The sequence below is a fragment of the Cupressus sempervirens genome, chromosome 6, assembly GCF_028749045.1.
Source record: "Cupressus sempervirens isolate cs-2001-9-10 chromosome 6, ASM2874904v1, whole genome shotgun sequence".
NCBI classification, from domain to species: Eukaryota; Viridiplantae; Streptophyta; class Pinopsida; order Cupressales; family Cupressaceae; genus Cupressus; species Cupressus sempervirens.
This window is the reverse complement of record NC_143123.1, coordinates 81,402,821-81,426,249: the sequence shown is the minus strand read 5'-3', so window position 1 is coordinate 81,426,249 and position 23,429 is coordinate 81,402,821. Positions and strand designations below refer to the sequence as shown.

Here is a 23,429-nt window from a genome sequence, read left to right as displayed (position 1 = left end):
GAGATGTATGTATTTGAGAATACCTAACTTAACCATTTTTGAGTCTCGATCAGTTATATTTGATAACCATTTCTGAGTCTCGATCAGTTATACTTGTATTACTTTCTGGTTGCTCATTAGAGAACCATTGGATTTGGTGACTTATCATTGATGCCTTCAGTTGCTGATAGAGAACTGTCGTGATTACTTGATTACTATTTGATGTTATCTGTTGCTCATGAAGAACTGATATATTTTGTGGATTATCTTTTTATGATATTTTCAGTTGCTCGCATAGGACTGAGATGGTTTTATTATGATTCTTTGATTTATGAGTTCATGAGCTAGGGTAGGTTATCTATGTGTAGAGTCGGGAAGTGGCTTGCAATGGGGGTCGGAGCCCTAAGAGGCTGCCTTGAGAAACCCATTGTAAGTCGTTTTTAATAAGTGAAAACATTTACACTAAATGAGAGAAAATGAACCTAACAAGATAATTGTATGTTCTCTCCCATGCCATGAGTGCTAGTACAGACTAGGATGGGGTAGAGAGGACGCTTGGTTACGACCTTGCATACCATAGTATGCCTCGTCAGTACGAGAGGATACTAGTGGCCGCAAGATCAGTAGGGACCCGGGATTCCTAAGGGATTGCTCGGGTAACTTCTACATGACTTTTGCGATGACACTTTCCCGCTTGCATATTAGGTTTCCTACGTGTCTTGTGGTACCTCTGGGATTTAGATGTCGATCTTTTTAGGAACCCTTGAGTTAGCATACTTATAGGATTTCCTGGACTTAGAGAGTATTTATGATTATAGGTTTTGTTATCCTATTTTGGGACTTGAGACTATCTCCTCAGCGCGGTGGGAGTGGACCATTTAGGTTCCACGCGGTCGGGTGGTAGTGCTTTTACTCTTACCATTGAGATCCGTTCCGTGGTCACCGTGGCTGGAGATTTCGTGATTGGCATTTACCTTCACTATGTTCTTGGATTAGTATGATGGATGGTTAGATTTTATGATAGATGTTTTATCATTATGGATGTATGGATGTATCATGTATGGTGAATAGTTTCATATATTTTTACTGTACTTTGTATCATGGATTTGAGGATGTTGTATCTTGATCTTTACATATGTATATTCTTTTAAGCCTTTCATACCCTGTGACATGTACAGTGGATGAATGAGCATTCCGAATTAATTTGCCAAGGAGCATTCGGAACAAATGTATATTATGGACATTGGAGTTTCTGATTATTCTTTTATATGTATGTGTTAGTTGTTAGACTTAGAATTAATTAAATTTAAACGTGACTCAACGTCTTGGGATCTTTAAGAAATGTAACTTGCAATGTATGTTTGTCGATGATTACATGTTATTGCTTCCGCTACTACTTGTTTGATGTGTATGTCATACTTTCTTACTTTAAAAAAAAAAAAAAAAAAAAAATGTTTAGCAAACTTAGTGAAACTTTAGGTTAATTCTTTTGGATCCCTTGGCGGGGCGTTACAGGGCCCACATGTGGCTAATCAAGGAAACTCATTGTAGGTTACTTGATAAAGTTATAAGTTAATAAATTAATAGGTTAAACATTAATAAGATAATAAGTGTTCCTTGTCCATGCCTTGAGTGCTAGTACATGCCAAGGAGGGAGTGGGAGAAGATGTTTTCCAATTTAGGGGATGTTGATGTATGATACGATTGGTTTCTTTATCTTTGTGAAAGGATTACTAGTTCCACATGGGTTTTTCTTGAGGGTTCAGGGTCTAGAGTGACCAATCTAGCGTAACTCAAGTAAATGACAATGTGATTACACTTCCCTACATGTGTCCTAGATTTCCTATGAGTGATTTGGTACATCTAGTAGCATTTTTTATTTACTTTGTATCCAATGTACCTTGTATTCACCTTGCTTGTTTGATTATCTTTTTGAGTAGGGTATGGAATTTATCTCCTCAATATAGTGGGTGGACATTCAACTTCCATGTGGTTGGGTGACACTGACTCTATTTACCATTAAGATTAAATGTTCATGTCCTTGTGCTTCCAGATGATCCTTGATACTACTACCATCTTCATTGCTTGGAGACTTTCTTATTGTCATCGTGAGATTAATATCTTGTAAATATCTATTGCGTATTGATTTAAGACATCTATCTAGGAGTTGTTTATGCACTTGTACTTGTAATTATGACTTGATTCATTTTTTTGATCCCTATGACATGTGCAGTGGAAGTTTGGAAGATGTAGTATATGTATTCTATGATGTATCAACTGTGATTTATTGGTTGTACCTTTGCTTGTATATATATGATGAATGTATCTTAGTTCCTTTGATGCAATGTGTATGTTATTTTATTTTATGATTTATGTTTCTTGCATCATGGTTGATTAAAGAACTAGTTCATACTTCACTTTGGGTTTTGAAATGAACATAAGATACATCATGTAATTAGGATTGGTTGATCTTTGTAGTTCAGTTAGTCTTGTTAAAAGTAACTATGTCTTGGAACCCTTGGAAACATTAACTAGATATTACGTACTTCAGTTTAGTGTCTTAACTTATAATGTACTTGCTTTTGTATTTGTAATGTTTAATATATGTTTAATGTTTTAAAAAAATAAAAAAATTATCAGGTCAACTTAGTGTAAAGTTAAGTTAATTTCTCAAGGTTTCTAGATAGGGCACTATAAAACATGTATACATCTCCACCTTTGAATGCTTCTTCAAAATCGAAATAACATCACACGCATTCCCTTATGCATTAATAAATGCAACATTCATGCTGCAACAAATAGGTGATTTCATTCATCGAATGTGAGATTTCAAAAAAAACAATTTGTACCTCCCTAATGTCAATAAGTGATAACACCCACTTTGAAAGGTCACCTGCCAACTTGTTTCCCAAATGTTGAACATGACTAATCTAGTAATTCTCAAAGGTGTTCAACTCATTCTATATCACCAAAATATTTTTTTTCAAGTTTCATGCATGTACACCCCCTATAAAAATTGAAGATTAGATAGATAATCTTCTCCCAATTTTATTTCATTAGACCCGATCATTTTCCAAATCTAACTGCTTAAAGAGCCATTATCGCCTCTGCCATATTAATTGTCCCATCTGCAATCTTGTTTGCTCCCTAAACAATGATATTTCTTGTCCAATCCTGAGCCGCAAAATCAACTCCAAAAGGATTTAGATAGCCCTTAGAGACTATCAGAATTGATTTTACTCAACCTCTCCACCGACCTTGACAAATTCACTTCTTTTGTTCAATTATGATGTAAGATTCACCTAACCCAACATATTAACAAATCATTTTTATTATCAATCACTAGTTTAAACTAAATATTTGTTTTTAAAAAAAGTATTAGTCAAACAATAAATAGTTATAATAAAATGAAAAATAAATGTACTAAATATTTATTTATTTTCTCATAATAACTTTTATTTTATCCACCCACCAATATTTATAAAGATACTCATCAAAACTACTTGGAGAAACATATTTTTCAATTATTTATGGGTAAGATTTTACCCGTATTAATGGCATTTATAGTACGTAATTTGAGGGGAACTTTTAGAAATAAAAAACATAATTTTTAAAATTATAACTTTTGAAAGATTAAGTGTGAAATTAGACCTAACTATTTATGAATCAAACATTTATCTAATTAATGTGGGATTATAAGGAAAATATGAAAAACATTAAATTTTATTTTGTTAATGCTATAAAGATGAAAGGAAAAGTTAGTTAAATAATTAGTTTTGTTTAAATAGTTTTAGAAAAGAATAAATTGAGATGAATCAAGAGTTGTACAAGTTAGATGAATTTAAGTACTTATTTATCAATGTTTTTAATATGTTATTTATTTGATTTGTAAGGAGACTTCTAGTATATTAAAAAAAAATGTTTATTCACATGTAAACATCTATGAAATCTACTACCAAGATAAACTTTATGTCTTGCACAAAATTAAACAATCCTTAATATACTTTTGAAGACATCTCCACATAAATTTTAAAAAGTAAAATTTTATGACTATAGAATTCTTATAGCAAGTTATTAGTTTTTTTAAATATTGTCAAACAAAGTATATCTATATTTATTAAACAACATATCTTACATTTTTTTAAATAGCATTTCAAAAATAATTGCAAAAAAGGAATAAAATAAAGAGATACATATATTAACTACATAGCTTCAAGTGAGCCAATAAGAAAATTAACTCCCCATAGTAACCAATGAAATTCAATAGCTGAATCAATCAAGGGAGCACAACAATATACATTAGTTGAACAATCAAAGAGCCAACTACAATACACATACTTTAAATATAGCCTAAACTTGAAACTTAAAGGTCATAGTGCTTCTATGTCATGTGGAGTAACATGGTTAGAAAATAAAGCTAAACATCTACTTTTTCAAATGTTCATAAAATAGCATGTTGATGAGCTATTTTTTCAACTCAAAGTAGGCTCAAAGATCGATGGAAAATGATAAAATATGTCTAATGCACTTAGACTATAAATGAGACATTTAGTTAGAGCAATCTTTAGAATTTTCATCCATCTTCCATTAATAGTAAATAAAGTGTATATTTTGAGAATAGATCCTTGATCTGTTGGTAAAGTTGAAAGTCCACCACAAATCAAGTCTTGTTGAATGCAAGTCTACATCATAAGAAATTAGGTCTATAGATAAAATGAAGATTTTATAAATCTTTATTTTATTTTTACAATGTTCTCTTTTGATCCAACCATCTATATTTATATAAATAATGATCAAACCTACTTTTAAGTTTTAATTTTTATTAAGAAATATTGATTTTTGTACCATTTGATAGATTAGCATACAATTGTACTATTTAAACTTAAATAAAGACACATTTCTTATCCTTTCTAAATATTTTCCATCTTGTTTCCATCTCATATGGTGGTGTAAGTTTTTAGTTGAACTATTAGCATTTTTAATGTCGATATGTAGTGGGATGGTGTGAGTGTGTTAATGTTAACTTTTATTCTTCTAGGTTAAATTTGACAACCATCTACGTGTCAAAAGTTTTAATCTTATTATAAATAGAATACACTTTCTAAAATAATTTAATAAATACCTCATAAAATATTTGTTCAAATTATAATATTTGGAGATATAAATCATCCATTGTTTTAGAAATTAAAATAAAAAGTTTAAATTAGTAAAAAACTAAATAAATGGAAATAAAAGATAAATAAATTAAATTATAATTATTTTGTAGTGGATATCTATCAGCATTTGTTTAGATAGATTTATTTAAGATATCTATACTAGTTTTTAGAACTTTCTTTTTTACACCTCATATGACACGAGTAATTTTTAATTGAATTATTACTCTTTAGTTTTTGAGTTATATTTTCTTCTAAAGAGTACTTTTTCTATGTGAATTAAAATGATTATTATAATGTATTATTTTCCATCTAAATATTTTGTCCTCAAAATCAACTAAATAATCAATTTTAAAAGAAGTGACATTAAATATACAAATTAAAATTTTACTTTCATATTTTTTCACACAATAATTATTTTATAAATAAAAAGTTCTAATTTTTTAACAATCATTTATACTTTAACATTATTATAGAATGCACTCCAAACAAATATTTATTAGTAAATTCTAGGGTTATTATTGTTCAAAGAAATTGTATTTTGAGATTTTTAAGATATAATAATAATAATTATTATTATTATTTAAATATTGTAATAATACTAATATATAGAAACAAACTCTATGTTTGAGATTTATTTAAAAATATGTAATAATACATATAAAAAGATTATGTATCCTTATAATATTTGTATCCGTCTATCAATATTTTGAAAATTAACGATGAATCCAACTTAGAAAATAACATTTAAACCAATTTTTTATTATTTAACTGCAAAATGAAAAATATCCATTACTATAGCAATAAAGAAACAAGAACACGAGGCTAGTGTGCCGGCCCAAATTAAGCCATAAAAAATGACGAGTAAAGAGCATCCAGATAACATTATTTCATCTGATCCAGCAGTAATGATTACGACCCATTTTTCGTTTCAGATTTTGTTCAAATTCAAGTTTCAACGGACAAATCGGATTTTGTAATTTCGATTTTATATCGGGATTTGTCAAGATGAAGTGTGACTCATCCAATTGCTAATTTTTGGGGGTCGCCTGGCTGTCTTATCGTTTAGAATTTCTCAATGTTTAGCTAGTGCGGATATCATTTTTTTCCACAATTTTTTCTTTATGGGCCTTAAGTCAATGCTTGATTAACTCTGATTGACTGGAGCATTGTATCCATGCTGGAATTCTTATCTTGCCCACACAACAAACTTGACTTTTATTGTTAGTAAGTTAAAAGGGCCGGTTTGGATCTCAAGTTTATGGCCATTCAAGTGACTACTTCTTATGTTACGAAGTTGGAAGGTCTGTATTGATCTTGAATATATAGCCTAAGGCTGCCCGGTAATTCTTTCCTTTAGTGTTTTTAAATCAGAGAGGGAGAGGATTGTAGAAGAAACAAGTAAAAATGGCAGGCGGGATGATGATTTCCGGAGGGGTTAAGCAAGGGAGAGCCGAAATGTACGAAGGTAGTGTTACTAGCTATGTTGTGTTTGCATGCATTGTTGCAGCTACTGGAGGGTCTCTTTTCGGGTATGATCTTGGAGTTTCAGGTAATTTTACTGCTCAGTGAGTATTAGAGTTTGATCCTAGGTCGCAAAAATGAAATTATTTTTCTTTAAGCACAATACGCATGGAATCGTACTCTATCCTTTCAGGGCATTGTGTGCTCCTTTTTCCTTTTCAACTTCTTTTTGTATCTTCAGAGATCTGTTACGCAGGCTCTGAAATTTCATGAAGTTATAGCTGCCATAATTTACTGGATTATTCCTCCCTATAGTAACTGTATTTTATACTATATGGTATAGATCTAACTTGTTTCTAGTTTTACTTGCTACGTTGGTTGAGTGCTGTTCTTTCATCTTGCTTTAGTTCAATTATTCTGGCTTGAATGTTTTATCCTCTTTATATGGTTCTCTGATATTGAGCTAAATTTACTGTCAGTAATCACAATATTCAGCTACTGTTCTTAGTAGGGCACATAAACATTTTGGCTCATGCCAACTTAATTACTTTAATGTACAATTCTCTGTCCATGGAACCACCAATCCTCCTCTCCAAAAATAATTATTTGAAGGATACAGTAGTAGCTGTCATAAAACAGAGTATCTGATGAAAGATTGTTCAAAATCTTGCAGTGAAAGGGCCTTTACACTTTTCCCTTATGACATCCATTGCACGCAATCTAGAATTGCAATGTATATTTTGGATTTATCTCAAATAATTTTTGAATTTCTTCCTTCACGAGGAAATGGAGAACAACATTCCAGATTCGACCAGATTAATTTGAAATGCATTCAAGGCTGTCCTTTTACTTTTAGACACAGGCTTATCCATGGGTCAGGCAACAGAGATAAAACACATCAGAGAAAATGATTAAATCAGGTTATTGATTTGTATCATTTTCTCTTGTTTAGTATGTTGTTGACCTTATTGTTTCGCAGTCTATAGAGTTGTAGCGCAAGACTATCTCAGGTAAATAGTGACAAGTCAAACAAGTTTTATCTGAAGTTTGAAAACTTGTAGCGGTTGACCGAAAATAAATTTGCCTTCAAGAAAATGAATTTGACATCAATCCACAAAAGATGCATGCAAGATACACAAAGTTAGACTAAGAATGTTGCATGAACTTGTTTAAGTCACAGGCATCTGGGAATGCTGTTTGAACGTGTATCCGTTTAGAATGTATGATTTTCAGTAAATCTTCATGTGGATTACTTGTGAACACACAATTTTTGATTTGTCAGTATCCTATTGTTTAAGTCACAGGCATCTGGGAATGCTGTTTGAACGTGTATCCGTTTAGAATGTATGATTTTCAGTAAATCTTCATTTGGATTACTTGTGAACACACAATTTTTGATTTGTCAGTATCCTATGAATCCTATGGAGTAGCTTAAAAGTATTCCCCCTTTGCCTCAATTCTTTCCTGTTTAAGCTTCATAGAAGTCTTTGTTCACGGAATAATGCATGATCCATGCGTCTATCTCTATCTCATACCTGGAACAGGTAACCTGATAAATCTTTTTTGAGTGCCATAAGCTATTTGACTCTACCACTGGCAAACAGCTCAGAAAAGTTGTCCATTTACTTTATATTTTTGTTCTGTGATAATTTGGATTGACAGAATGATTCTCAAGCCTTTGATCTTGATACAGAACAGTAAGACTTGGGATGCTTGGATTAGTCTCTTGCTTTAATAAATTTGAAATGCTACGGGCTATAATTTAATTCATCCTAATTGGAACTCAATAGCTTTCTGATCATTATACAAGACATGACACTATTCCCTACGCCATGATGGCCGTAATAGTTGGATTTGATTTTTTGTAATATTTGTATATTTTTTATTATTTAATTTATTATAGACACCAACAACATACTAGGCCAATAGTCTAAGACAACCTTAGCAGGAACTGAGCCAATCCTCTCTCATAAGTTGATTCTGTGATGCATGCCTTCTCTGATACAGGTAATTCCTTTAAACTCTTATAATTAGGGCTTTTTTATCTCGTGAAGGTGATTTGGAATTGAGTTATATTTCTGTTTGAGGTGATTCTATTGAACATTATTGGAATCGTCTCATAAAGGAAATTAGATTGGAAGTTTTTTCCATTGATTGGCTTCTCTTGTAAAGGTGACTGGGCATGCTTTTTCTTGTAGAGGTGATAACACTGGGTTTTTACTATTCACTGCTTCTATTTGCCTTGCCTCCAGAGATTATATTGAGGTTTTACTATTTACTAGGCGTTTCTACTCTCCTTGATTCAGTGTTTCTCTTAGCAATTAATAGTGATGTCTTGTCACTCAAGTCATGGCATGTTTGGGGGGACCTAATAAGTGCAAGTTAACATTTGAATCAGTTGTGTCAACAAATCAAAATATACTTTTTTACCAGAGAAACAATTGAGAATGTTAACATTTCGAAAAAAAAAAAATTATGATTGTTTGATGCAATCAAGGTTAGGGAACCAAAGTAATAGTGGCCTGTTCTTGCAGCCAAAACTCGAATTTAATAGACATAAAATTGATGCACTATGTAGACACAAATGAAATTCATGTTTAAAAATGTGAAGGAACCATGAGCCACAACACAATAAACAATTTATGGCAGGATTTCAAAAACTTGTATCACATACTTGATCTATTCAACAAAACTGAACTAAATTTTTCTTTTATAATAGTAATTAGAAACCAATGAGTTGATTGGTTTTCCTTGGCCTTTGACCTTTCCGATTTCTCCTCCCCTTCATATTCTCTTGTCTTCTTATGGGAATGCTTCCAGAAAAGGAAAAAAATCTTGTCAGATGTTGAATGCGCTATGCCTAAGATGCCTTGCATTAGACACCTGAGGTAACTGCAAACATGAATCCTTGTTCATTGAGGGCTTAAACTTTGAAAGGTGTAACCACATTGACCAACCTCAATAGAATGCAACCTCATTGGGTCCTCCAGAGGTCTATTTGTCCACTTGGTCACATACTCCCCATAGTCCTTTTTTCTTAGTTCTTCTACCTACTCTTGAGATAAGACTCTTCTATTTTTCTCCTTCTTGGGCATATGTTGGTTTCAATCAGCAATTTAGAAATTTGATTTTTCTTTATTCATCCATTCAATCTTGCACCATGAAATTCATGCAGGTCTGCCACATTGAATGTAGGTGAAATGTTCATGCCTTTATGCAACTCATCCATATGCATTGCCCAAAAATTTCCTTAGAAACATGTTCCTTTGGGATATCGCTCCTTAAAACTATCTATTTTCCTCTGATCTATGCACTCCTTGTATAGTCCAGTACTTGTCTATATACTTAGGAAAATCGTTCCCCTTGGTACCCTTTCATGTCAATTCTTTGATATATCTCAAGTTTTCAACTCTATGAAACCTCTTGGATTGTCTACAATGGGATATTTGCATTACTCTCACTTATTGATTGGTTGTAAACAAACTTTGTTTGTGCTGAAGTCACCTACCACTATTTGGGCTTCTCTTCAATCAAACATCTAAGTAGATTTCCAAGGCATTCACCATCTTCATATGGACATACATCTATGGTTGGTAAGCTGAGGTAAACTTAATTGAGTACACCTAATTTCTTCCATAATGTTTTTAAAAGATGACTGAATTTCACACTTCTATCTTTCATGCTGCTCATTTTTTACCAAAATATAATGTTCTTAAAAATATGACTCTAAGAATATAATCTTTGACTGCAGATATTACATTTACATGGCCCCTTGGACATCATGCTCTAAGCTTGTGTGGTCCATTATGAGGCTCACTGAAGCCAAAACCCAACTGGATTTTATATAAGCTATTTGGAACCCAACACATTTATTCTAAATAGAAAGCCCAATCTCACGGTCTTTGTACATCCAAAGAATATAATTGAAGATCCAGCACTGCATAACAGTACTGTCCTTCCCATATTCACAATATGAAGCACATATACTGTACATATTTTGGATGCTCATACACAGTTCCATAGCTTCCATTTTGGCGCATATACCGTACATATTTTGGATGCTCTTCTTTGTACTTAAAAGTAATTTGGTGTATGCATATCCCCTCCTTTGCTTGTAGGTGTACCCTCTTCCATCATGAATATCATTTATATCGAACCCTAGAGGTCCACCCACAAAACATTACATATTCATTGGCATAATGTCACAACATACCACCACATCACTATATCCCCGCATCTGAAATTTGACTAATCATTGGCTATTTACCTTGATTTCATGTCCTTTTGCAACCCCAATATCTTGTATAGATCAAGGTGTGCGACTTTCTTCAAGCCATGTTGTTTTACCATGTAATGTGACACCAAATTGTTTGTTCTGCCACTATCAATGATAAAGTTTTCCTTTGAACTAGACCTTTAATCTTCTTTGCTGATTTAACAGAACTTTGTTCACTATTAGATCTTCTCCATATTTTAGGGTCCTTGTATGATCACTTGATACATCTTTTGCATATCCAATGTGAGCATCAACATTGTTCCTTCTATTTCTGTAATTGTGAGCTTGTAGACATTAATATGATATATGCCTTAGCTGCCCACATTAAACCTGCTACTTCTTTTGTTGCAGAATATGATATTCTTCCTCTGTGTCTGGCTGTGATCATGAAAGTACTTGCTTCTCTCATGACCATGTTGTTATCTTCCAGCATTTGGCTGACTTCGTACTCCAAAATATCTACCTCTTCCCTTGGCTTTATTTTGCTGCCTTATTGATAGATTGATAAACCACTTCTCCGATATGCAATCTCACCTTGCCTAAAAAATCACATTCATAGACCTAAACATTTTTCTTGGTCTACCTCACAGTGACCCAACTGAACCGTGATTTATGTTGAACTTTTTCATTTAGTCTTTTACATTCAGTTCTTTGTCACAAATTTTTGGAATTTCAATAATTCCAGCTTCATAAGCAGCAGATAAAAACTCATCTTCCAACTTGGCAGCCATGCGATTCCAATGGAGAGTCTTTTCCTTGCCCTTACTATTTTTATAACTCTAAACTTCCTTCCTCTATAGGGCTGCATGACCTTTCGGCTTGGTCTTAGCCAACTTTACTCCAGGGGTTGGTTATCACACCAAACTATTAAGTACTCTTCAAACTTTGTGAGCTTATCAATTGGCTTTTCAAGATTCAAACTAGCAGAGAAGTTGAGAGTTTTAACTTCCAATTCTCAAAATAGCTCTAATGAGCCTCTCCAACATCAGTTAGTCTAGTAATGGTTCAGCCCAATATTATATTTGATCGCTTCAATACCCCTCACTCACATTATCTTGTAGTGAAAAGCCAATTCCCCAATTTTTTTCACAAAGACCTGATTCTCCAACATCAGTTAGTCTAGTAATGGTTCAGCCCAATATTATATTTGATCACTTCAATACCCCTCACTCACATTATCTTATAGTGAAAAGCCAATTCCCCAATTTTTTTCACAAAAACCTGATCACTTGCATAGGAATTAGCAAGTCTATTACTTCATCCAACCTCGCTGCCACACTGGCAACTCCTACCCTACCTTAGGATAGCTTAGTTATCACATGCTACAATCATTTAATGTTATCTCAGGTGTCTTCATTTAATATTTGTAGCCGGGTAGTTGGCAACTCCTACCCTACCATGGTCAGAAACTCTTTTGGGATGCATCTTGACAACACAAACCTACTGCTTACTACAAAGGCAGGTATTTCCTCTCAACTGGATTTGAAACTGAGTTAAGAATAGTGACAGAACCTTAAGGTTGTCTATATTTAATTCCCATAACCCTGACACAGTTTGGAGATACAAAATTATTCAGACTGCAAAATAAAAACATAAAGGACCTACAAACAGTAACACAGATTTGAAATTTTATGACAGGATTTAGAAAAACTGTTATCATTGATTTGATCTCTGTATATGAATTCTGAACTGATTTTTTCTTCTCATCTTTTTTCTTAAAATCATTTTATAACTCTAACCAATAATTTGATTGGTTTTCCTTGACCCTTGACCACCTAAATTCTCCACTTCACCATCTCTTGTTTGATGTGAACATTTCCACACACGTGTGTGAGTAGATTTGTTTATTTATTTTTATCTCATGGAAGCTGATTGCTGGATGCTCTGAATGCCACTCATCCTTTGTCTTTTCCTTTTTATTTCCTGTTTGTTGGAAAGCATTACTTCAGTTAATTTTGATCAAATATTGCTAGATCCTATTGATTTCCATGGATTATTGCTATTATCTAAAGATTTAAAACGAATGTAACAGGTGGAGTAACATCAATGGATGACTTCCTGGTAAAATTCTTTCCTAAAGTATATCGTCACAAGAAGCTACATCTCCATGAAACAGATTACTGCAAATATGACAATCAACTGCTCACATTGTTTACTTCATCTCTATATTTTGCGGGTCTGGTCTCCACATTTGGAGCCTCCTATGTAACCAGAAACTATGGACGCAGAATAAGCATAATTGTTGGTGGCACTAGCTTCCTCCTTGGTGGAGCTCTAAATGCAGCATCACAAGATCTTGCTATGCTCATCATTGGCCGCATACTGCTTGGCATTGGGATTGGCTTTGGAAACCAGGTAATAGAAGTTACATCAAAACCCTGGTTAGAAACTCTTAGTTCCTTTGATACATTGTTTATCCGTGAAAAACCCTAAACAATCTACCCTAAGACTACTTCTAAAATTATAGAGTTATCTCCAAAAAACACAGCATCCCTAGTCAAAGAGAATTTCTTGAATTGATTGTTGCAACAAATCTTAATAACATAGGCTTTTAATTTAATTCATTATTATTTACAGTTATCTGCAGCAAATCCCAATAACCTCTTTTAAAGTTTTGTATAATTAGTGTTATTTATCATGTACTATTACCTGCAAAAAAATTACGGAAACTAGACAAAGGCTTGTTATTTCTATAATCGTTCTGTAATTCAGGTGTCTGTAATATAATCAAAGGTTGTCTTTTTTAAAACCACAATAGATTTTTTATCATTTTAACACCCCTGGGGATTTCATCTCACAACCAAGCTTGCAAGTAAATTGAACCTATTAGAGTTGTCTGCAATAAATCCTCAAATATTAGAACTTTGTCAAAGTTTTTGGATAGATATTCATAGCAAATCTTAATGACCCTAACCAAAGAGCAGTACTTCATTCAAGTATTTGTACAGTAATCTTTGGAAAATGCTAATAACACCAAAGATGAGTATTTTATTCAAGTATCAGACAGTTATCTGTGAAAAATCCTAGTAGCACCAGAGACATGTATTTTGTTAAAGTATTCTGCACAATTACTTGAAGCAAACCCTAATAAAGGCTTTCAATGTCGTAACTTATTCCGCTCATGTGGCTGCAACAAAACCTTAATTTATCCTTCTCTTGTATTTTTGCATTGCTTAGTAATCTCAACTGTAATTGGATCCTCTTAGTTTCTTATTTTAATTTGTCAAGGTTGCTGCAACAGACCCTGGCAACCCTATTCAAATTCTGCTAGTTGGTCGTAGGATTCACTGCAGTTTTCGACAAGAAACCCTCATGAAATATTTACAATTTATATATTCTCTACCCTTATCTGCAAGAAGAAGTCTTAATCACGGACCCTGATTATTATTTTTGATTCTGTGTTTTTGTTTTTGAGATCCTTTTAGTTCTTTATTTTAATTTGTCCAGGTTGCTGCAACAGACCCTGGCAACCCTATTCAAATTCTGCTAGTTGGTCGTAGGATTCACTGCAGTTTTCAACAAGAAACCCTCATGAAATACTTACAATTTATCTATTCTCTACCCTTATCTGCAAGAGAAGTCTTAATCACGGACACTGATTATTATTTTTTATTTTGTGTTTTTATTTTTGATTGCAGGCAGTTCCATTGTACCTTTCAGAAATGGCCCCTCCAAAGATCAGAGGTGCGACAAATAATTTGTTCCAGTTGACAACCTGTCTGGGAATTTTTGTTGCAAATGTCATAAATTATTTCACTAACAAGATTCACCCATGGGGATGGCGATTATCCTTAGGCTTAGCCATAATTCCTGCACTTCTGATGACAGTGGGTGGCCTTTTCCTTCCGGAAACCCCAAACAGCCTGGTGGAAATGGGCCGCCTTGATGATGGCCGACGAGTCCTTGAAAAAATCCGTGGCACAAAGAATGTACAGGCAGAATATGATGATTTGATTGAAGCCAGTGAAATAGCCTGTTCAGTGAAACATCCCTTCAGAAATCTTTTGCTAAAGAAGAACAGACCACAACTCGTAATGGCTTGCTGCATTCCATCTTGCCAGCAATTGACAGGAAACAACTCATTTCTTTTCTACGCTCCTGTCATCTTCCAAAGTCTAGGGTTTGGAAATGATGCTTCACTTTATTCTGCAATTATGACAGGGGCAGTTATTACACTTGGTGCTATTGTGTCAATTTGCACAGTTGATCGTTTGGGAAGGAGGTTTCTGTTTATGGAAGCTGGCACTCAGATGATTATATGCCATGTAAGTTGCAAAAGAAATCCTTGATTTTTTGCTTTATAATTAATTTGTTAAACTTTTACAAATTTTCACAAATTGTAGTTAAACATTAAGTGTTTTCAACAATTGCCAATCCATAGCCAGCAGAAAGAATGCTTTGGGAGAAAACAATTATCGAAAACTGTCAGCTATGTTTTCATTCTCTGTAACTGAGGATTATTACAACGCTCTGCTATAATATGTCAAGTGGTTTTTCAAAATTCTCCTGCTATATATTGCACAAATTCCTCTCCCAAAAATAAAGACTCTGGATTCATATGATTTTGGATGTAATATCATTTGGAGAATTCCATGCTCACAATTTTATCATAGAGTCTGAGATCACACTCAATCATTCCTCATTAAATTTAAAATCAATAAAATTTGGCTGTGTTCGATGGAGTTACATATTTTAAAAGAAGGGTGAACACTTGATCCAGAGCTACAAATCCAGGAGGTTACAAATGAGGCAACCTCATCCTCATTTAAAACAATAGTATCCTTACAGAGTTCAAATCTTAATGACGAGAACAACATCACCACAACTTAATCATTACAACAATGAGTTTGATGGAATTCAAGCATGAATTGCTCAAAATAATTTTCATAATAAAATCATATCTTCATGTTTGTGTTTATGAAACTTCGACAATTCCAAAATTTAGCGTTAAAAATTATGACAATACTGTGTTCTTATGATTTTATCTTTAACAGAAGAAGAATTGTGAGTCTGATGTCTCATGGAATCTTTGACCTTTTTAACATTTGAAATCATCATTTCTATTCAATGACATAAAAATCTCAACTTCATTTAAACAAATTTGTTATTTGTGGGACACGTTGTTGTCAGAATAAGGTTAATGAACAGTGGAAGATAAAGATTTGTGGGGTCTGTTGTTTTATAGAATTTTTTTCCCTTGAGAAGATAAAAAGTCAACAATTATATTTTATCATCAAAACAAATATTAAAAACTTGAATTTCATTTACACATTCAACAATAGCATTCAGGTAAAGTTTGAATCTGGACAAGAAGAATAACATCACCAAAGGCACAACTTAACTATCATAACATATCAATATCAACTTTAAATTTGATCTTATTTATAAAATAATTTATATACTAAAACGGATCTTCATCAGGAGCACAGAGTATTTTTTAATAGCTTATGTTGAAATTTGAATTTGTCAAAGTTTTGTAAACACAAACATGAATTTATCATTAATAATAGGAAGTTTGTGACATCAGTTGCCTCAGAGAATCTTTGACCTTGTGAACATCAAAACTTATCATTTCTATTCTATTACATAAAAATCTTTTACTTCATTTAAACAAATTGTTATTTGTGGGACAGGTTACAATCAGCATTTCTATTCTATTACATAAAAAATCTTTAACTTCATTTAAACAAATTGTTATTTGTGGGACAGGTTATAATCAGGATTTCTACTCTAGTACATAAAGATCTTTTACCTCATTTAAAGAAATTGTTATTTGTGGGACAGGTGATAATCAGCATACTGCTAGCCCTCAAATTCGGCAAAGGAGAAGAGATACCGACCGGATACGGAGTAGGGATCGTTTTACTGATCTGCGTGTTCACTGTAGCATTCGGGTGGTCTTGGGGTCCGCTCGGATGGCTGGTTCCGAGTGAATTATTTCCACTGGAGACTCGCTCTGCCGGTCAATCGGTAGTGGTGAGCGTGAATCTCTTGTTCACCGCCATTATTGCACAGGCGTTTCTGGCGCTTCTCTGCAATTTGAAATACGGCATTTTCCTCCTATTTGCAGGCCTGGTGTTCCTCATGAGCATCTTCATTTTCTTACTTCTTCCTGAAACCAAGGGCATCCCCATTGAAGAGATGAGATTCGAATGGGAGAAGCATTGGTTTTGGAAGAGAATTGTTAAGGACGCTCATAATGCCCAGCCAAGAGAAATGGAAAACAACAATAACATGATGGACAATGGTAACATGGTCGACAACAACAAGGGGGTCTAGGCCAGGGGAATGTTACATCGTTACATTGTTGATAATAAATTTTGTGTCTTCAAGCTTACTTTTTCATGTTTTGTTCGTCTGTTGTATAATATCTATTATTTATTTGTGTGTTTTGAAATATGTGGGATATTTATATGTACTATTCTTTTTAATTTAAAAGTTGTAAAATGTTATAGTTTTGTTTTCAATTGATCTTTGCAAACAGATAGTCAAAGTGAAGGAGGAAATGCTAGAAACTAATAGTGACACATAATTAGAAATAATTTTTTTAAATGATATACTATATATATATATATATATATATATATATATATATATAAGTGATAAATAAGGTCTTAAGTTATATAAAGAAAATATAACAATTTTGAGTTAAAAAACAGGTTATAGTTAAACTTTTATAATTTTTTGATTTATAATTTTAAACTATTACTACTTTGATGCAAATATATATTTATTTATAATATTTAAAAATATTTAAAATAATTATAATAATTAGTGGTTATATTATTAATTTTATATATAATAGAATTGTAAAAATTATTTATTAATTATTATTAAATAATAATAAAATGTGTTGGTAAAATTTATTGAAGTATTTTTTATTTTTCACATATAAATTCTAACTATAATTTTCTACTAACTTATCTCTTGAACCTTCTTAAGTGCAAGTGTTAGTTATATAATTAATTTTAGATGAAGGGATTCTTTCCTGCGAGATCAATTAGAGTTTGAATCAAAATAACTACAAATAGCAATAATGTGGAGGGAAAAAAATCACTCCCACTTAAATTGGATAACTTTTTCAGACTTAGCATTGGTAAGCATGGTGAGAAGTGTTAAAAAGTGATTGAGATTTTAATCCTTTACATGTAAGGTATCAAAAAATATTATGACAATTAGTAAACTACTATTCAAGCCAACATAGAACATTATGGAACAATGGGAATGATGGTGCTACTAGGGTTCCAAGATCAATAAAAAAGAAAAGAAAAAGGCTAAATCAAATGAAGATAATGACAAGGAGGGAAGAGATAGTATACATCCCATTGCACTTTTCTATTTTGAGATTTATTTATGGAAAGGAGTTTCATTAATGACAAACATCATTTTTTGCCTAAATTGTCATTTTTGGGGTTTGTTGGGATCTTCTAGTGGCGATAGTTTTCTTGTGGCTTTTAGACAAAGTTATGTTAATAAGAAAGTCCACACCTCACAACTAAGAGGGTGAGGTGGGGGGCGAGGGGGGACATGCGTCAGTTGTGAATAATAACTATGAATTTTAAACTTATAAAATTAATTTTTAACTAGCAAGATAACAATGCACAATAATAATAAAGCCAACACCATAACACAATAATTGTTGTTCTCAGTGAAAACCCTTTTAGAGGGAAAACCTTGGTAGGAATAATACCCACTAGATCTTGTACTAATAAATAAGTTCCTTGTGAAAAGGATTTGGCCATGTTAGGAGTCAATACAATGTATTTAGTACAATTGTCCTCATTCAAACAATATTGATCCTTGCTAAAGGAATTGAACCCCTATTAAAGGTTACCAAAGCTATTAGGAGTTGATGAGAATAGAGGCCCATTGCCTAAGCACACTACCCAGAGAATGAAGGTTATACCACCTTTTGAGTCTATAAATACAATAAACTTGAACTAACTAAGAAACAACACACTTGCCTTTACAATTCTTAAGAAGTTCGCTAGGAATGATAGATTGCACTCATACCTCTTGTAAAAGTTTCTAACAATCTTTCAACTCTTCTTTGAGATTCTAGCATCAAGGCTCACAATCATTCCATACATTCCAAATGAAAGAAATCACTTTCCTTTATACCAATTATAAACAAGAAATCGGGTCAACTTGTTAGGACTTCCCCAATGTGTAAGTAAATAAAAAGAACCACACTAAGGAATACACAACTTCTCAAATAATTATACAAGCACTACAAATATTAATCCACACACTACATGATTCACAATCAATGCTTTCTAATAAAGATCAACATGCTTCATCATCTAGTTGGTTGTTAGGATAATGTATCACATGTTACACAGTAGCAATAATTTTGATATTAACCAAATGATCCAACAATTAAAATGTACATGAACATCTTCTAACACCTTCTATGCTCATAAACATTAAGTCCAACTTGCCATCAAGTTGCATCCAAAATACTGCAATTTCCTCTAGCATGCTTCCTTGTCTAATGGTTTGTAACCATTCTTCACTAAAAGAACTGTAACTCATCCAAACCAACACATAAAGTATCGTGACCATAAACATAATGTCTACACTCAACCTACAACACAAACCTCACTCTCATACTTAGGACTATCAAACCCTATATGTACAATAATAATCAATAGCTTGCAATATACGCAATTTGAGTCTATCTTAACCATAGAATATATGTTGATATCAATGACAAAAATTGGCATCAATACAATATTTCTAACATCTCAATAATCTCCTACATTTCTAACAATCTCCTCTAATCTCAACAATCTCCCCCTTTGGCATTGATGGAAGCATATAGAGTAAAACCATCAATCCAAAAAGTCTTATGAATACAACTTTCTGAATATTCTCAACATATGCAACTTCCCAACATATCATAGATATACCTTCCCAGATGAAGGTTTTTTCACATGAATTTCTCCCCCTTGACATCAATGGAAAAGGGTGCCAAAATAATGTCAAGTAATTGAAACAATGATCTACACCCCTATGATAATAATATCTTCTAACTAATCTCTTTCCTTAAGAAATGAAAATCCTCTGATCCAACAATTGCTTGGATCAAGCCAATTTGTGACTAAAAAGGAAAATTTAAGTGGCAATAATTACAATTATCCAAAATTGATCTAAAGAGCTCTCATACTTAGCTCTACTCAATGTGACCACTCCCTTTTAGGAACACTACCAATCATCATGTCTAGGTGTATGAATGTGTTATGATATATACTAGACTAATGCATACCTACATGAATTACTCTTCACAAGGAAGGACCATCACCCCAAGCATACATTTGAGATACTCAAAGGTGTCCTTAGGCAAAGGCTTAGTAAAAATGTCTACAATTTTTTCCTTTGTGCTTACAAATTTTAGTCTTACTTCATTCTTTGTTACTTTCTCTCTAACAAAATGATACTTTATAGATATGTGCTTAGTCTTTGAATATAAAACAAGATTTTTTGAAATGTTTGTAATATGTGTATGATCAATACAATTCATACTAATAGGCTCATTAAAAATATACCAATATCCTTCAACATTTTTTTTCATCTAGACCAACTAGATGCAATTATTTGCAACAACAACATACTTTGCTTTTGTAGTAGACTAAGATGTACATTTTTGAATCTTAATTTTTCCATGAAACCAATATCCCACCTAGGAAGAATGCTCCTCCACTTGTTATTTTTCTATCATCAATGTTTTGTTTCTAATCTGTTGTTGATCCTTAAGGAAAAGTTGTATATTAGTGTCAAACACTTAGTCATTTTCTAGATAGAGTTGGTTGGTCATCACTGCGATCAAGCCATTATAATGGGCCAAGAAAATATATGGAGTTATAAATTTATTCAGTTATGACTAAGTAATAATTAGAGTCGAGCACACACCAATGTCACTAAGCAAAACAATATATGTCGAGTGATATAGAAGTTGAGATAGACATAAGAGAACAAGGTATAAATCAAGCAATTCAGTTCATGCCGAGCTTAGTATGAGTCAAGGATCAGCAAGGAAGATAAATTAAAGTCGAGCATCTGGAAGCTATTGAAGACAAGTAACACAGTTTTGCATAATTATTTAGAATAGCACATGAGGTAAACCATTTTTGTTGAGTTGTAATGATGATTCTATGATAAAGGAGTTTATTAAGGAGTTAATCACACCTATAATTATAGATCATTGATCCCTATATAATGTGTTTATCCAATTCAAAAATTGGAAGGACTAAGAAGATAAAGGGATGAATCTAGATCGTTGATCATGATCTAGAAGGTTCCCCAAACAACTATACAAGGAGATTTTTTAGACCTAGTTTGTGTGTGCTATCAAGAGGAGTTTGGAGGAAAATTTTTGAGGTGAAAGAAAGAGGTGACCGTGCAGTGAATTGCAAAGTTAATGACATATTAGTTTAGAAAAGGTGATTAGTGAATTGGATAGAGAAGATCTTTTATGAACATTCAAGTGCAAACTGAAGGATTAGGTACTGATGCATTTTAACATGTGTTTCGGGGTGTAAATATCTTAATAGAGTGGTTCTAATAGACCTTTTCTAAATATCCTAATAGAGTACTCACTTAGTTGTGATTTTGAAATCCTTCAATCAAGGTAGGACTTAATAGTCTTGTAAACTCTTAATAGAGTAGACCCCTTAAAGGGAAGATTATCATAAGCGGTCAAATTTGTAGCCCTAACAAGCGAACTTTATTGCTACGGTAGTGAAATTTTGTGGGTGTCATCCCCACCATAGTTTTACCTTCAACTTGGAGGGTTTCTACATTACCAAATCTTTGTGACAAGTGTGTTATGTATTTATGAGTGTTAATCATACAATTAGATGTGAGATTTGATGCTATGTTGAAGTACATGACTGCATTAATATAAGCTTAAGGTTTAACAAGGGTTTGTGATGGAGATATAAAATATGGTTCACGATTGAAGTGTTAAACATTTATACATCCTAATTCACCCCCACCCCGCTCTCCCAAGTATCCTACTTTCCCTAGTAGATTTCCCATAATTGTTATTAGAAAAATGTACTCTTGGTAGAAGTCTAACCACTTTGGAGTTAAATATCTTAAATCTATGGAAGCCTACAAATGGGGAAAGATCATTGAAAACTAGAAGATTGATGTTCAACTTGCATCAAAAAATGTAAGACTACAAAGGAGATTGCATCAAGGAAATCCTTGAAGAGAGCAAAAGAGATGACAATTCAACAAACTGACACAATACAAAGATGAGACTATTGAAGAGTTATTTAATGAAGGCGGATCCAATCAATCTAATGCAACAATAGTAGATTTGTTGGAGAAGAAAAATGTTTTGAATGAAGAAGTTGGAGAATTGAAAAGGGAACATGAGATGTAAGACTATGTGAAGTGATTGAACAAAAGAAAAAAGTTGAGGAAGACAAAGCAAAGGTTGAAGAAGACAAAGAAATGACAGATGGATATAAGGCTTGATAAAAGGATCAATGAAGTATAGAAGCTGACTCATAATTAGTTTGACATGGTCAATTAGTTATTAAGAGAAAATCATGAGATTGCTAGGATGGAGCTTGAGATTGTAAATCTGAAATCAAAGGATGGTAGACCGAAGAATGAATTGAAAACTAAAAAGGAACTTATTGAAAGGTTTGTACAAACCTAAAGAGGCTATGAAATTTCTCAATGAATAGATTAATGCCCAAAGGAGACCTCATGGCACTTCTAGACTAGGTTATCTCGAGTTCCTATCAGAAGATGAGAAATGAGAGTCATCAAAGCAAGGAGAACAAAGGAATGCGACTGCAAAATCAAAGAACAAGAAGCCTACATGTTACCACTGTAGAAGACTAGGCCATACAACAAATTTTTGTAGAAACAAAATTGGTAAGCTAAATTCTAAACCCAAATTCAATGGTTATTGTTTCAAGTGCAACAAATAAGGTCATCAAGCACATGAGTGTATATCAAAGGCCAATAAGACACTAACTCCTTCTAGATCTGAAGGTTATTATTATAGATGTTAGAAGTATGATCATAAGACACAATATTACAAATCTAAAGTAAAGAATGATTGGACACCTAAAGGTCAAGGCAAAGATCCTAAGAAACGTAATACCATAAAATGAGATAACAATACTAGGGTGAATTGTCAATTTTGTGGAAAGTATGGACACAATGCAAAAAATTGTGTTAGGATACATCTCAGAGGAAGATCTGGAAATTGGAATTTTTTTGCACTGGTATGTTTCAATTTATAAAAGGTTGGCCACCTAAGAAAAGTTTGTATGAACCGAGCATCAACACTTAATGTTGAAGAGAAAAATGGAAAGGCAAAGATCAATACTGAAGAAGTGAAAAAGCAAATGAACCAAATATGGAGAAAGAAAACTGAAGAAGGCAACAATTCAAATGGTGAAGTTGTGATCACCCGATCCAATATATCAGGTGATTCCCCCACCTCAAACTAAATGATGAGGTATGCATGGAACTATGTTTCAAATTGATAAATCATACATTAGTTCCTAATATTATATACATGTAGATCC

At 32.9% G+C, this 23,429-nt stretch overlaps 1 protein-coding gene across 1 annotated transcript; it reads left to right on the top strand.

The window, feature by feature from the left end:
* Positions 1 to 6,393: 6,393 nt before the first annotated feature.
* LOC149551260 (sugar transport protein 14-like) lies at positions 6,394 to 17,339 on the top strand. The gene is made up of 4 exons (XM_089786822.1): positions 6,394 to 6,684; positions 12,905 to 13,227; positions 14,511 to 15,137; positions 16,657 to 17,339. The coding sequence occupies exons 1-4, from the start codon at positions 6,540 to 6,542 to the stop codon at positions 17,149 to 17,151; spliced, it is 1,590 nt and encodes a 529-aa protein (XP_089642948.1). The 5' UTR covers positions 6,394 to 6,539; the 3' UTR covers positions 17,152 to 17,339.
* Positions 17,340 to 23,429: the final 6,090 nt, after the last annotated feature.

Excerpts from the sequence above, each read along its gene's own strand:
- LOC149551260 (XM_089786822.1), top strand. The coding sequence starts at position 6,540 with ATGGCAGGCGGGATGATGATTTCCGGAGGGGTTAAGCAAGGGAGAGCC. Across the intron at positions 6,685-12,904 it reads GTATGATCTTGGAGTTTCAG|GTGGAGTAACATCAATGGAT; the intron begins GTAATTTTACTG and ends CGAATGTAACAG. Across the intron at positions 15,138-16,656 it reads CTCAGATGATTATATGCCAT|GTGATAATCAGCATACTGCT; the intron begins GTAAGTTGCAAA and ends TTTGTGGGACAG.